Below are 14,126 nucleotides of genomic sequence, written 5' to 3'. Positions count from 1 at the left end.
TCTTGACATACTTCAACATAGGGCGCTATGTAACAAAATAAAATTCAATGGTGAAAAAAGTAAGGTTCTACATTTAGGCAAGAAAAACAAAATGCACAGGTACAAAATATATGGTCAATAGTAGTAACTGTGAGAGGGATCTTGGATGTATAGATTACCATAGATTATTGGCTACTCCTCATGTAATTCTCCTATTTTCAGAAACTCAGCTAGCTGGATAACCCCAACTAACATATGCATGAAGACAAATAGAGAGACAGTGCAAAGCAGCCTCTCGCGTTAGATTGTTTCTTTTATCTTTAGCATCAGATCATAAGATATTTAAATTTTTAAATCTCAAATTAGATTCTTGATTCAATTTAGTAGAAACCTTAGTTACTGAATTCCCTTAGGTTATAATACTGTTCTTACTTACATGAGAAAAACTTCCATTGAACTCATTTATTTTGTTTTATTTTATTAGTAAATGAAGGTAAGAACATATGCACTATAGCTAAAGATATATTTTGCATTTTTTTTAACTTAGTAGAAAATACATGTTCAAATCAGAACATTCAACTATTAACTGAAGTATACTTTTTATTGTAGTTATGACAGCAATTTTGTATATAGTAGCCAAATTAAAACAATAGTTGTTTTAAGTTATATGATTGAAATTGAGGTGCTTTAACTTTAACTCTTTAATGTTAGAAATGGTATATTTTCCTTCCTAATGTAAAACCTACAAGGATATTCTGTTTCTCTTAATAAATGGCTAAAAGGCGAATACTTCTTTCAAGGAACGAATGAGCAAGATCTGACCTTTTGATTTTAACTTGTTCTTGTCGTCTAGACCCAGCTGTGCGACTGGCGTTGTTCAAAAACAATGAAAATAAACATCCCCCCATCAAACCACCAAAGAAGCCACAGATTACAAAAACTGGTTACTTTGAAGGTAGGCAAAGAAATTTCATTCTATTTATATTTTGGTCAAATCTTCCAAAATTATAAAACTTGTACCAATATTTTGATCAATTTTCTTAAAATACTTTACTTTGGTTAACAGGAAGAAAAGCTTTAATGCATGCAATTGAAATCTGCTAATGATGCAGGTATACGTGTACGTAAAATGTTCAGGTGAAAATTTTAAATTGTAATGCCTCAGGAGACCCACTGAAGAGATAGCTTCATTCAAAATATATTTCCTTTATTTCTTGAAAGTTAGAAATACAGAGTGGAATTTAACACAATGAGCAAGTACACATATGTTAGTTGTTAAAAGGATTGCTAGTTTAGGAAGGGTATGCCCTAGGAAGTGAAACAATTAGATTTTTTTAAAGGTTTGTTAAACTGGAATATATCACCATCATGAAAAATCATAAGACATCTGAATATATGGTGTTTCCTGAGAAATTCTTTTAGTCTCTAACTGATACAACGTTTATCAGTATTAAAACTGATCATAGCATAATCTAGAAGAGAAAAAGGGACTTCTAATTGCCAATCATATGTAAAAGTGATTTTGATGCTGTGGTAAGAATATATGACTAATTTTTTTTTTAAAAAAAAACATTTTTTTATATTGCATATTTTCTGGATTTAAATATTCTGCATCTGATAATGTATATCATAGGAAAAAATAAAATTATTCATATACTATTAAAATATCACTGAACAACTAATATTCTCTCATTTTAACAAATAAATCCCTGTTTTGTTGTGGAAAGTTATTTCAGTTCCCCTGATCCTTGAACTGTAAATGAACTACTGTACACTGGTTCACCTTTTCCCATGTATTTGTATATGAATATAACTGATCTCAATGTTATGGTAACAAAAAATATTTAACAAGGGAAATTGTTAGAACCTTGTTTACTCCAAATGAAATATCAATCACATGGATGCATGCAATATATGCAGGAAGATGAACAGATTCTAAGAACAATGCAAGATGTAAAATGTCTTATATCAGTAGATAAAGAAAATATTTTACACCAAAAATAGTACCTACACTTGCATCTTTAATGAATAGGAAAAATAGATATATGTTTGTCCCACATCACTCACCTAGTTATCATAACTAGAACATCCTAATTTTATTATTTTCTTTCCAAAAGTTAATTTGTCTTTTCTCATTTTTTCTTATTTTTAGTTTTACCTAGAGTAGAAATTTAACCCTTTGTCCATAGTTGCTATATATATATTTATGTAAACATTTTAAAGAACATTAAGCAGCTTTTTTATTCTTTTATATTTTTTGCATTTTCTTTTGCTTTCAGCAGTTAGGAGGTAGATAGTGGCAAATAAGGCGAGGAGTTTCCATTTGTAGCACATTGTGATTGGTTAGTGCCTTCTACCCTGTTTCCCCGAAAATAAGATCCAACTAGAAAATAAACCCTACCATGGTTTTTCAGGATGCTCTTAATATAAGCCCTACCCCAAAAGTAATCCCCAGTTAATATCCTCAGCCAGATGGATGCAATTAGTACCATATTCTCCCAAAATAAGACCTAACCAGAAAATAAGCCCTAATGCATCTTCTGCAGCAAAAAATAATATGACCTGGTCTTATTTTCAGGAAAACATGGTATTGCTTGAGGCATTACAAATCCTTAAAACTCTTAATTATGTAGTACTAGTGTTACTTAACTATAGCTGATCTGCTTAGTTTTTAATTCGTTGGATCCAGAGTTAGATTTATAATAACTCCAATTAAATAAGTGCTCATTGTTAACTTTGACTTTGCCATTAATCTTGGAAAAGGGGTGTCTGTAAGCATGGCTTTTTCTCTTATGGATCTAATTATTGTGCATGTATCTTTATGTTGTATTGTTTTATATTGTCTGTAAGTTACTTTGGCAGCTCTTCATGTACCTCTTAAAACAAATCGATAGATAAACTACATATTTTTTAAAAGTTCAAGTTTAATGAATTGAAAGAATACAGAAAAAAGATTATTATAAAAAGACATATTGGAAATACAATATATTTATATTTACAATATATGTATAGCCCTTTTAGGGAATTTTTTTATTGAGTGGGAAGGATCAGAAATTATTTGGTACATAATCCTAAATGTTAAATAAATATATATGTGTGTATAATGTACATATGATAGTATGAGTGTCAATGAATATGAACATTTGTATAATATACCATATTATGCAGCTTTTTTCATTTGTTAGAAAGAAGAAGTACTATCTATTCTATCTCTGTCTTTCTCTTACACACACACACACACACACACACACACACACACACACATCTCTGACAAAACCTTCTACTTTAGCAAACAAACACACACAGAGTTCTTGAAATAATGCCCCCGTGGCTCAGTAATAACTAGAGATAAATGCCAAGTCATACTTCTGGAGTGTTTATCTGACACTGTTACAGTGTATATACTAAGATAGTAAAACTACCACATGGGGTGTGGTGCAAAATGTGCACATCATATGAATTATAGGAATCCCATATTTTTGCCAGGCATTCATACAATAGAAGAAACATAATGATCTCATATAACGAAACCTCATGTTTCACCCTCTTACCAGTGCTCTTGCTATTCTATCTGAAATTTCTCTTCTACATTTTGTCAGCAAGCTCTGTTTTTTATGTTATCTCTGTACATCAGTGCTTGATTTGTATGGATGCATGGTTATCACAATATTTTGGCTTTGATAGTTTTGGTCTTAGACTTGAGTTTTAAACTAATTGGATGAAGTTTGGCTAATTTGAACTATTATTTAAAAAGGTCTGGATCAAACGTTATTTTCACTTGTTCATAAAATCATAAGTACAACCAACTTGTATTGTTTAAATTTGGTTGTTACAGGGAAATCTAATTAATTTAAAAACAGATGTGCATGCTTCTAGTCCCTATACAGTCATGTCATAAGAAAAACATGCAGGAGCCCATGAAGCTTGTATGTGCTCATATATGTGTACTGCCAGAGCATTCTTTAGGATTACCTTCTAACTGAACCAATTATGCATTTTTAGAAAGATGAAACCAAAGTAAAGATTATATATTCTTTGTATCCACATTTGTTGGAAGAAGGACAAAATAAACCTGTTTTTAAAAGGGGGGGTGGAGAGAGAGGGGGGAGGGAGGGAGAGAGACAGAGAGAGAGAGGGAGAGAGGGAGAGAGATGGATTGCTTGTGAGAATGTAAGGACTCTATTCTATTGACTTAGCCCTCAAGATCTGCATCTTCTCCTAGACAGAGTATAAGAGAGAAATAAGGGAAGAGAGAGAAATATAAAGGTCTGGAGAATATACAGGGTAGCTCTAACTAATTTTCAGGTTATCTGAAACAAAGATTATGTCATAGTCTGATATTTCTTTTATAGCAAAAAGCAATAGACTTTTGTCACATTCATAATTCCTCTAAAACTAGAACCTGCTTATGACTCTTCAAAATTAATTTTATTTAAGGATGATTCACCAACATTAGGGGATAATATTAGCTTTTGGAAACCACAATATATTTTTTGATTGATCCCAAACTTAGATGCTGGATTATTTAACTGGCTGGTGTAATAGCTCAACAATTATTATTACAGCTTATGGGTTTCTATAAAGCCTAAGATCACTGTCTCCTGATTATTAAGAATGTTTTTAAAAAGATTTCAAGACAGAAAGGAATCTTTCACTCAAGTATCATAATCCTATAGCTTGTTTCTTATTATCTAATGTGAGCTCACAGAATTGTGCATTGAAATATTTTAAGGAATTAATGGCTCTCCACCAGTCCTTTAACATGTAAAATGAGTAGGTTACTTGTGTCCAGTACATCCAAAAAGAGCCAGGATAAAATAAACATAAAGAGTTAGATATCTTGGAAAAAATCTGTCATGGGTTTGGGCTAATCATCTCCAGAAGAAATTCAACTTGATGCCTGAAATGTAAGACTTCTTGGAGAACTCAGCAAAGCCTGAGGCAGTGTTGATCTGAAGGAGTGCTCTCCATGGGTCAGAGCTGCTTTGCTGGCAAAGTGCAAACCTAGTTCACAATAGAACTACTCTGAAAAGTTGCAAGACAGCAGGGCCTTACATGCATTTGTTGAAGTTTCAGTTACATCGTTGAAATTGTCTGCTTTCTCATTGTTTAAAAAGGGAGGGGCGGCTGTTGTTAAGGTAAATCCTGTATCTCTATTTCTAATGTTCCTATGAATAACAAATACAGTAAAAACTGAAAGAGAAAGAGAAATACCGGTGAGGAATGAAATAGTGTAAAACCACAGTATCAGATTAAAATAACAATTAATCAAGCATGAAATATTCAGTCAATCAACAGTCAACCTTTATTACAGAAAAAAAACTCAACTTAATATGAAACATTAGAAGTGATAAAATAAGACTGCATAGTAAAAGCTATTTTAATTAACTTTCCAATATGTATATATTTGCAGAATCTCTTGACTTGGAACAATAGTCATTTTTCTACATAAAGTATTGAAGGGTGGAAGGATTGTAATGCTGCCATTGCAGCAGAAGGATTAATACAAAGGAACATTTGTAGTGTCATCAAAATTCTGCTATTACTTTTGTAGTGTCATCAAAATTCTGCTATTACTTTCCTTTCTTCAAGCTAAGAGATGATACCTTCAAATGCCCCCCTCCTCTTGTCTTCAGGTTGTATGGGACTGGAATGGAAGAGTAAGCTAAATCTAAATTCAGGCAAGATAAAGTTTGTATTTATACCAGGAGTTGAACTTCAAGGTTCAGATACATAAGCTTTGGAATGGGTTCCATTCTCACTTAAGAAGCAGATACACATTATCCAGATCTTTTTAGATATAGTGCCAAAGCAGTCAGTTTCAGTTGATAACGCAGTCTACTTGGGGGAAGAGAGTAGTCCAGCTCTGAAAGTTAGATAACTTTCTGAACTGGACTACTGTAATGATCTGAGGTGGGAATGCTCTTGAATGACAAGAAATTCAACTGGCCTAGTATGTGGCTGCATGAACAGTTACTGAAGCATCCTTAAAACCCTTCATTATTTCTCATACAGAACCAACTTTCTGATTCCCAGTTGTTATCGGGGCCCAACCCAGTTTTTAAAAAAGAAACTACTTACAAAGCTCAATAAATTCATCAATATAATTTTGGTATTTGACAAATTCATAGCTCAATCTTTTAATGGAATTATCTATGACAGATAGTACAAGCATTTACATTTGACATTTTCTCCAAAAAACACACACACAAACAATATACATTTCACATAACATTAGGTTTAAGTCCATTAATCTTTAATTTCCACATCATTAAGAATTTAAAAACTACAATATAATTATTTATCTGGCAGGCAGAATGCTTTTTCTTATGTCCAACTGATAAGATTTCTGGGGTCACTTACATTTCAGCACCATGTGGCTTCAGACCCATGCATCTCATTTCACCCAAACAAGGCAGTAACTAGATCCAGCAACTTCTACATTAGCTATGGATTTCAGGTTGGATTATTAGTGGGTGGTTGTGACAGAAGTTGCTAATTGTGAGTCAGCCTCCATTTGTGCACACTAAATGCATGTTCCCAGCAAGTAAATTATCTTCAAATAAACAAGAAAATGGAATGTGGGGAACCTTTCGGCAGAAAAGTGGGAGATGTAAACTAGCAATGTCAGGTAAGAAAATATCTTTGCCTCCATCACTCTGCTATATATTTAACCAGTCTTAAGTACTTAACTAAGCAATTAAAAGCACACTGTATTATTAACTGTAGAGAATGAGAGGAAGACTGCCTGCGTAGGTACACTTGACTCAGCAATGAAACTCAATCTTCATAGTTGACTATGATTTTCAATTGTGTCTTTTAATGAAAGAGTAAATCAGTATAGTTCTCAATACATAAACATGAGCCTAAATGACTCTCCCTCACTCCTATACCTTAAACTGACCAGCCAATGACAGCTGAGAAGAATGTGTCTTTTTCTTTTATTATTCTTTATTGCTAATAGTTTTTTTTAGCTGATTACAAAATTGAAGTATGTATATTCAGAAAAGATTGATTTAAGTTTGGACAACTGACTATTCTGTACTCGTATTTATAGATTCCTCTAAATTTTAGCCTAAACAATTATCTTTGTCTATTATCTAGCATATTTTCATAAACCTGAACATATTTACATTTAATCCAATGGGGCTCTACAAGAACTGAGGTAGAAATTCAGATCACTTACTTTTTGGATTCACTATTAGACATTTTTAAAGAATAAATACCTATTTAATTAATATTAAATTATTATTTTTTTGCCTATAAAAAAGGTAGTCCTTATCAAATCACATAAATGTGGTACATCAGTTATTTAAGGTTTTAATGTTGTGCCTCCATCACCTGAAACTTTGCTAAATTTTCTGTAGCCCGCATAAATAAATAGAAGAGAAAGATGAATCTTGACATATTTTATAGCATAAGGCAGATATTTGGAAGAATAAATCCTGAGTGCTGAAGCATTTCAAATTCTTTTCATCTGACCAGCCAGTGACCTGATGACTATTTCCTCCCTCTAAGTAAGGTTGTGACCCAGGTCTTAGAGTGCAAAAGACAGATAATTTTAGTAACAACTTAAAATTCAAATAGATTTAACTAACAGGAGAAGGAAAGGGACAGGTAAACAAGTAAGAATGTTTGAAGAAATATTACAATAATATTTATACATTATAAAACATCTTCTAAACAACACATAAAATGCTATACTTTATTTTTATCAGTTCATTAATTGTCTCCGTTTTTATTCCCAGCATGGTTATTTTCTGTTGTTTATCTATTTTATGTTATTTTAAGTCTAGAAATGAAATCAGTTGCCATTTAAAAATCATTTTTAAAAGGAAATATTATATATCAATTTATGTATCACCTTGCAAAAAAGCTTTACAATTTTTTGCCATTCTTCAGTCACATTCTTAAGCAATACAAAGTAATCACTTTTATGCCAAAGAAATAAGTCAAATGGTATATCAGCAATTTTTGTCAACCATTTATACTTAATTGCATTCTGTATATATATGACCCCAAAACAGGGGACTATTCCAGCACAATATTTAGGGGTACATTTGAACTGGAGGCCTGGATTCATTATATCAGAACATATGTTGGTTTACTGATAACCATAGAGGCAAAGAGTCATTAATACTGTGATATTTTATTCCATAAATATATATATGGAAACAGCAAATAAGTTTCAATTGATGTGCCTAGTGAAGTCCGTAAGATCAGTAAGAAGTAATTATGAGGTAAATACAAAGACAATGAGATTTTGAACAAAGAGATGCTCAGTTTGAAACTCTATAGCTGAATCTGTGCTTTCTTTTTTCCCCCCAGGAAGATGTATTTTGGGTTTTAACTTAGCTCCACAAAATCACCTATTAAGGTCAGCCTCTGACAGGTTGTTCAAAGGCAGGAGAAGAGAAGGAAGGCCAGTACTGAATGTTTTCATTCTCCAAGAGCTAGTGCATATTGCTAGCATATAATGAAATAACCATGTGTTGCTTTGAATCAATGTGATTCATTTTGCATAAGGAGAATTAATCCATCCAATAGCTTTTGGACAGTATTGTTGGGGTACCTATTTCCAGAAATGTAATTTTGGTGTAGACTTTTTCTTTTACGTGTGAGCAGAACTTAGTGAATACAGTAAACTGTTAATAAAATTCTCATCTAATAAAAAAAGATATCAAAAAAATAGTTTCTTTTTATAATGCAGGGACCTGTAACTATTCATTTTTATTTATATAATGCATTAGAGTAGTACGAGATGATAAATGCCATTATAATTCAGAGGTTTTACTGAAATGAATAAAATTAATTTTATTAAAAATTATTCTGTACCACTCTTAGGTCAAAACTAAAGCAAAGAATGTTAATAAAAATGGATCTTGGAGGAAACAAAACTGTATAATTAAATAAGGAATAAAGTGAATGTTAGCAAAAAAAAATCTGATTTAACCTATAGATGACCTGGTACTGTTTGTTCAGATGACAGCTCTAAAAGTGTACACGGAATATTCCCTTGTAATACAATGATTTGCCGCAAGCCCTGACCTACTGACTGTTAGGGAGCAGGCCTGAATTGGCCCTTTCTCTGATATTGTGACACTGCTTCTGTTGCCTCGATTGTGACCTCTGATTGAAAGGAACTCCTGGGACTTCTGTATAATAAGCATGACTCCTGACTCTTAGCCAGGTCCGCCTTGGTAGATTTTTGTCAGAGTTTTCTAGTAAGACAAACTATGTTGAAATTTACTTGAGTTGTCAAAGTGCTCTGTGCATTTAGTGCACTCTTTGAATTTTTTTTTGGGGGGGGGCTGTTGTTATTGTTTTAAAGACATGTGTTTTGTAAAAGGATAATATCATACAGTTATGTACTATATAAATCACTTTCTTAGTGTGTGCGTGGGTATGAAAAACAGACATAATAGAGATTTATTTTACCACAGCTATAAGCTGAGAATGCTTAAACTCCTAGCTATTTACAATTTTTCATCATTTTATTCAAACAATAAAACCAATTTATAAAGAAAAGTAAATAAAACCTCCTCAAAACCCCTTTGTGCATATTATTAGTAACAGTCTATAAATGAAAGGGCTTCACCTTCCTAAATGATAAAGAGAGGGCACCACATGAATGTTTAGAGCTAAGAAATTCCGAAAGGATAGAATCATTTTGATGAAAAAATATCTCCCCTCTTAATTTCAGATAGGGAAACCTTTAATAACCCAGCTCTTCACATGTAAACAGATAGTTTGCTTCTCTTGGTTTAGTTTGAATTTATGTTTTGGTTGTGAGTTATTTTTTTAACATTCCTATACTGTCTGAAACCCTATACATTGCAAAAATATAACAGCAACTTAGCAGATAATTCAACTCTTCATTTTTGAAAAAATAATTTTATTAAATATTTTGAATAGAACAATAAAGTAATACAAACTAGAAGAGATAAAAGAGAGAGGGGAGAAGAGAAAATTACACACACACACACACACACACACACACTCCCACTTCCCTCCCTTAGAAAACAACTTCCCACCCTCAATATGGCAGATATAATATAGATAATAAAGTAATATAGATAATATAGCAATATAGTATAGTAATAATATAGAGCCACTCTGGTCTAGTGGTTAAGGCACAAGGCTAAAAACCAGGAGATTGTGAGTTAAAATCCTGCGTTAGCCATGAAAACCAGATGGGTGAATATGAGCCAGTCATTCCCTCTTAGACCGATCCACCTCACATGGTTGTTGTTGGGGGGGGGGGAGGAGGAGGAAGACATATTAGATTTGTTCACCACCTTGAATTATTTGTCAAAAATAATAAAGGCAGGAAATAAACAAATTTCCATCATCTCTTCATCTCCTTTTAAATACCAAATATAAAACTCTTCACCCCATAGTCCAACACTTAACAACAGACAGATCAAATAGATAACTTCTTTAATCCAGTTATTAGCAAAAGATTCAAATTCAAGAGTAAAATCTAAAGTTTGAAAGCTAAGCAATGATTTTTTCCCCTTCGGTTCATTTTTGTCCAATTCACAGAGATTGGACAAGTCCTTGTAGGTTTTTTAGTAAAAATTTTCAGAAGTGGTTTTCCATTGCCTCCTTCCTGGGGCTGAGAGAAAGTGATTGCCCAAGGTCACCCAACTGCCTTTGTGACCAAGGCAGTGCTTCTATGCCTTTCTTGACTGAGTCTTCTTACTTTAAAAAAAAAAAGGCTTCATGCCTATTCTGGATTACTGATTATATTAGATATATTAGAAATGAAGAAGTATAGTTCAATTATTTGTTTTTAGTAGGATCTCAATGCATGGTTTTAAAATCTAGATAAACAGATATCTAAATAAATACATACCTATAAATCAGATTAGGGAGTATCTACCCTTACATCATCAAGAATCAGTGAAGAGAAGCAGCAAAATGTGAATTCATAGCTGTGTTATTCATTCCCAATTTGCTAAAACATAGTAAGGCCAGGAATATGCAGTTGAACTGGGCCATATCACTCTGACACTTATGCTGTTTAATAAAGCCATTCAGTTGTAATCAGACTTACCTTTCTATTCAGTTTCTTACAGATGTCAAAGCTTTTCTGATCCCTTGGGATAGATTATACTACATTGTTGACAATACTGTAGGCAAAATGCCATTTTCAGTTGTAATAAGATCCCACATCTTGGAAATTTCAAAAGAAATAACCAAAATTAGGATTCAACAATAGATTAAAGCTATGAGTCCTCCTACTATAATACTTTTTTTGTTCTTTCAGGCATAGCAATTATTTCTCAAAGTGCAAAAACATGTACTGGTGCAAATTTATTTGCCTGAATCATTTGATATCTGCAATACACATATCCTGTTTATATTGTGTATATGTTAGACATAGATGTGTAGATAGCTTTATTCTAAGTGTACTCATTTCCCAGTTTACAGCATTGACTTTAAATCATTGTTTTATAATGTAATGGTACAATAAAAAGGATATTGGATAGATGTTATTTTCTTATTTAATTTTTAGATATATGAACACTTTCCTTAATGTAAACTTTGTTTTCAAAATCTGCAGTCACTATGAACAAAGTATAAACCACTTTTATAAGTAAAAAATCTCAATTACTATGCTTTGCTTTCAGACCACAAATAAGATTCTTTTGATACCTATCTTCTTTTTTAATGCAACCTCAAGCAAGCTGATTTTTTTGTTGTTGCTGCTGCTGTTAAATTAAATATAGATCTAGATGTTGGCACAGTAGTACAAAGCTATGAAATTCATCCAGGATGTAGAAATTAAATAACTACTTTCTTTATTAATCTTATCCTGGCAGCAGTAGCATTGATGTTTGTGTGGGCTGTAAATTATTCCTAAAAATCAGAAAATTTAAATAGCTCTTTAAATGTTATCATGTATATGGTTACCATATATGCACATTTTTATTCAGCCTTTCCCTCTGCCCCTCCTTTGTACAAAGATCTATTTTGGTTTTTTGACTAGTTTAGTTTCAGGAAGATTGTTATACTGAAACATTCATCTTAGATAGTTGTGTTAATCAATATTGGAAAATATTCATTACCTTGTTTGATACAGATCCTATCTAACCAATTTTGTTATATTTAAGTACAATGACAATAAAGATTATACTTATAATATATATTGAGTTAAAATTAATGTATTTATAAAAAGAAAAGTTTGAATTCTGATTCTGTTGATATTATTATCAGAAATCTAGAACTGCAGATTGGTGGTACATTCCTATAAATATTTACTCAGAGTTGAATTCATTGGGAATTATTCCCAAATCAATCCATATGAGTAACTCTGGTATTTTGTTTATTTAATCACGTTTCTAATTTGTAATGCACCTATATTGAGTGTGTTAGAAAAGATTTTTTTATGGTTGGATGGAGCAGAATGTTTGTAAATGTGGATTGGCATCCTGAGCAGCTGGCCAAAAGAAAACCAGCACAGAGTATAAAGAAATATTTTATGTCTATAGACCAAATTCCCAGAGTAGGTTACTGTAATCTTTCTGCACTGCTTCTTTTAAATAACTCTTTACAAACATTCTGCTCTATCCAACCATAAAAAAAATTTATACTCCAAAAAGTACAGTAAATGGAATTGCAAGTATGGAAGAATTATACTTAAAATATAGTATAGAGGTAGAGCTACAGAGTGTTATCAAATGATTCGGGCAAATAAATTTGCACCAGTACATGTTTTTGCACTTTGAGAAATAATTGCTATGCCTGAAAGAACAAAAAAAGTATTATAGTAGGAGGACTCATAGCTTTAATCTATTGTTGGATCCTAATTTTGGTTATTTCTTTTGAAATTTCCAAGATGTAGGATTTTATGTGGGATCTTATTACAACTGAAAATGTAAGTATCTAAACTTTTTTTTTAATTTATCTAAGCCAGAGGTAGGTAGCTTGCAGTATGCATCTACCATTCCCTGAGATTTTGATTATTGATCAGAACCCACAGTGTGGTGGTTTCTTGCCTGAATTCAGTGGCAGTTCCTACCATGTTTCCCTAAAAATAAGACAGGGTCTTATTTTCTTTTGACCCCTGAAATAAGCACTTGGCCTTATTTTCAGGGAGGTCTTATTATTTTTGAGGTGCAGAAGGCAGCGAGCATGGTCACCTCATGGCTGCTGCTGTGTTACAATATTTTCAGGGAGGGTTTATTTTCAGGGGAAGGCTTATTTTAGCGCATGCGCTCAAAAGTCCAATTGGGCTTATTATCTGGGGAGGTCTTATTTTTGGGGAAACAGGGGAGTTATCTGCTTCTCACTTGCCTTCCAAAGCATAAAAAGACCTGTTAAAGTACCGGTATCTATTGACTTCAAAAAGTCAGAAGAAACTCATCAATCACCATTCTCATTCATTCTTAAATTTCCATAAGGCCCATCACTTTTATTCTACTCATTCAATCCCATTATCATGCATCATATCACCTATCAAAACATTTCCAACCCTCTCTGAATTGCATTAATTCAGACTGTTACAGTTTCCCCTAATTTTCCTCTGGTTCTTCCAGATGGGTACCATAGATATTGATCCCTGAGACACATCATGGCTTTGGTCTATTGAAGCTTTCACAGAAGGTTCTTTTTTAATTCACAAAAATTACACTCCAGCCTCAGCTATACCCATGCCATATACAGGATTCCCTGTAATCAGTTTCGGTATATTTTGGTTAATGCACCATAGTCACAATAAAAATTTGCTATAGAGTATTTAGTCAAATCTTCTTTTTAAATAGATATACTACCCTTATTGCTATTCCATAGTCAACTAAAGCGAGTAACACATTAAGAATGGAATAAGAGTACTGTATTTTTCAGAGTATGAGACACACCGGAGTATAAGATGCACCAAAATTTTGAAGAGGCAAAAAAAAAGTTTTTGCACTCTGCAGGCCTCCTAAAAATGGCCCGTTTTTTTGAGAAAAAGGGCCCATTTTTTGTCAAAAAAGGGCATGAATTAGGAGGCTTGTAGAGTGCTCCTGGGAGCTGGGAGGGCAAAAATGATCAAAAAGCGGCCCATGTTTCACTAATTTCTGCCCTCCCCAGCCCCCAGGAACACTCTGAAAGCTTCCTAAAGGCTATGCATGGCCATTTTGGTGAAGGGGGAGGTTTAG

At 32.8% G+C, this 14,126-nt stretch overlaps 1 protein-coding gene across 4 annotated transcripts in view; it reads left to right on the top strand.

The window, feature by feature from the left end:
• The window catches only part of LRRIQ1 (leucine rich repeats and IQ motif containing 1), a 96,459-nt gene that overhangs the window by 68,109 nt on the left and 14,224 nt on the right, over nucleotides 1-14,126 (top strand). For all 4 annotated transcript variants that reach the window (XM_014072234.2, XM_087723388.1, XM_014072227.2 and 1 more), the window contains one exon: nucleotides 833-934. In XM_014072234.2, coding sequence (XP_013927709.2) covers nucleotides 833-934 — 102 coding nt within the window. The remainder of the gene's footprint in view (nucleotides 1-832; nucleotides 935-14,126) is intronic.

This window comes from Thamnophis sirtalis, unplaced genomic scaffold (genome assembly GCF_051295495.1).
Source record: "Thamnophis sirtalis isolate CommonGarterSnake01/CBP01778 unplaced genomic scaffold, rThaSir2_p1.2 scaffold_9, whole genome shotgun sequence".
NCBI lineage: Eukaryota > Metazoa > Chordata > Lepidosauria > Squamata > Natricidae > Thamnophis > Thamnophis sirtalis.
This window is presented reverse-complemented; position numbering and strand designations above follow the sequence as displayed.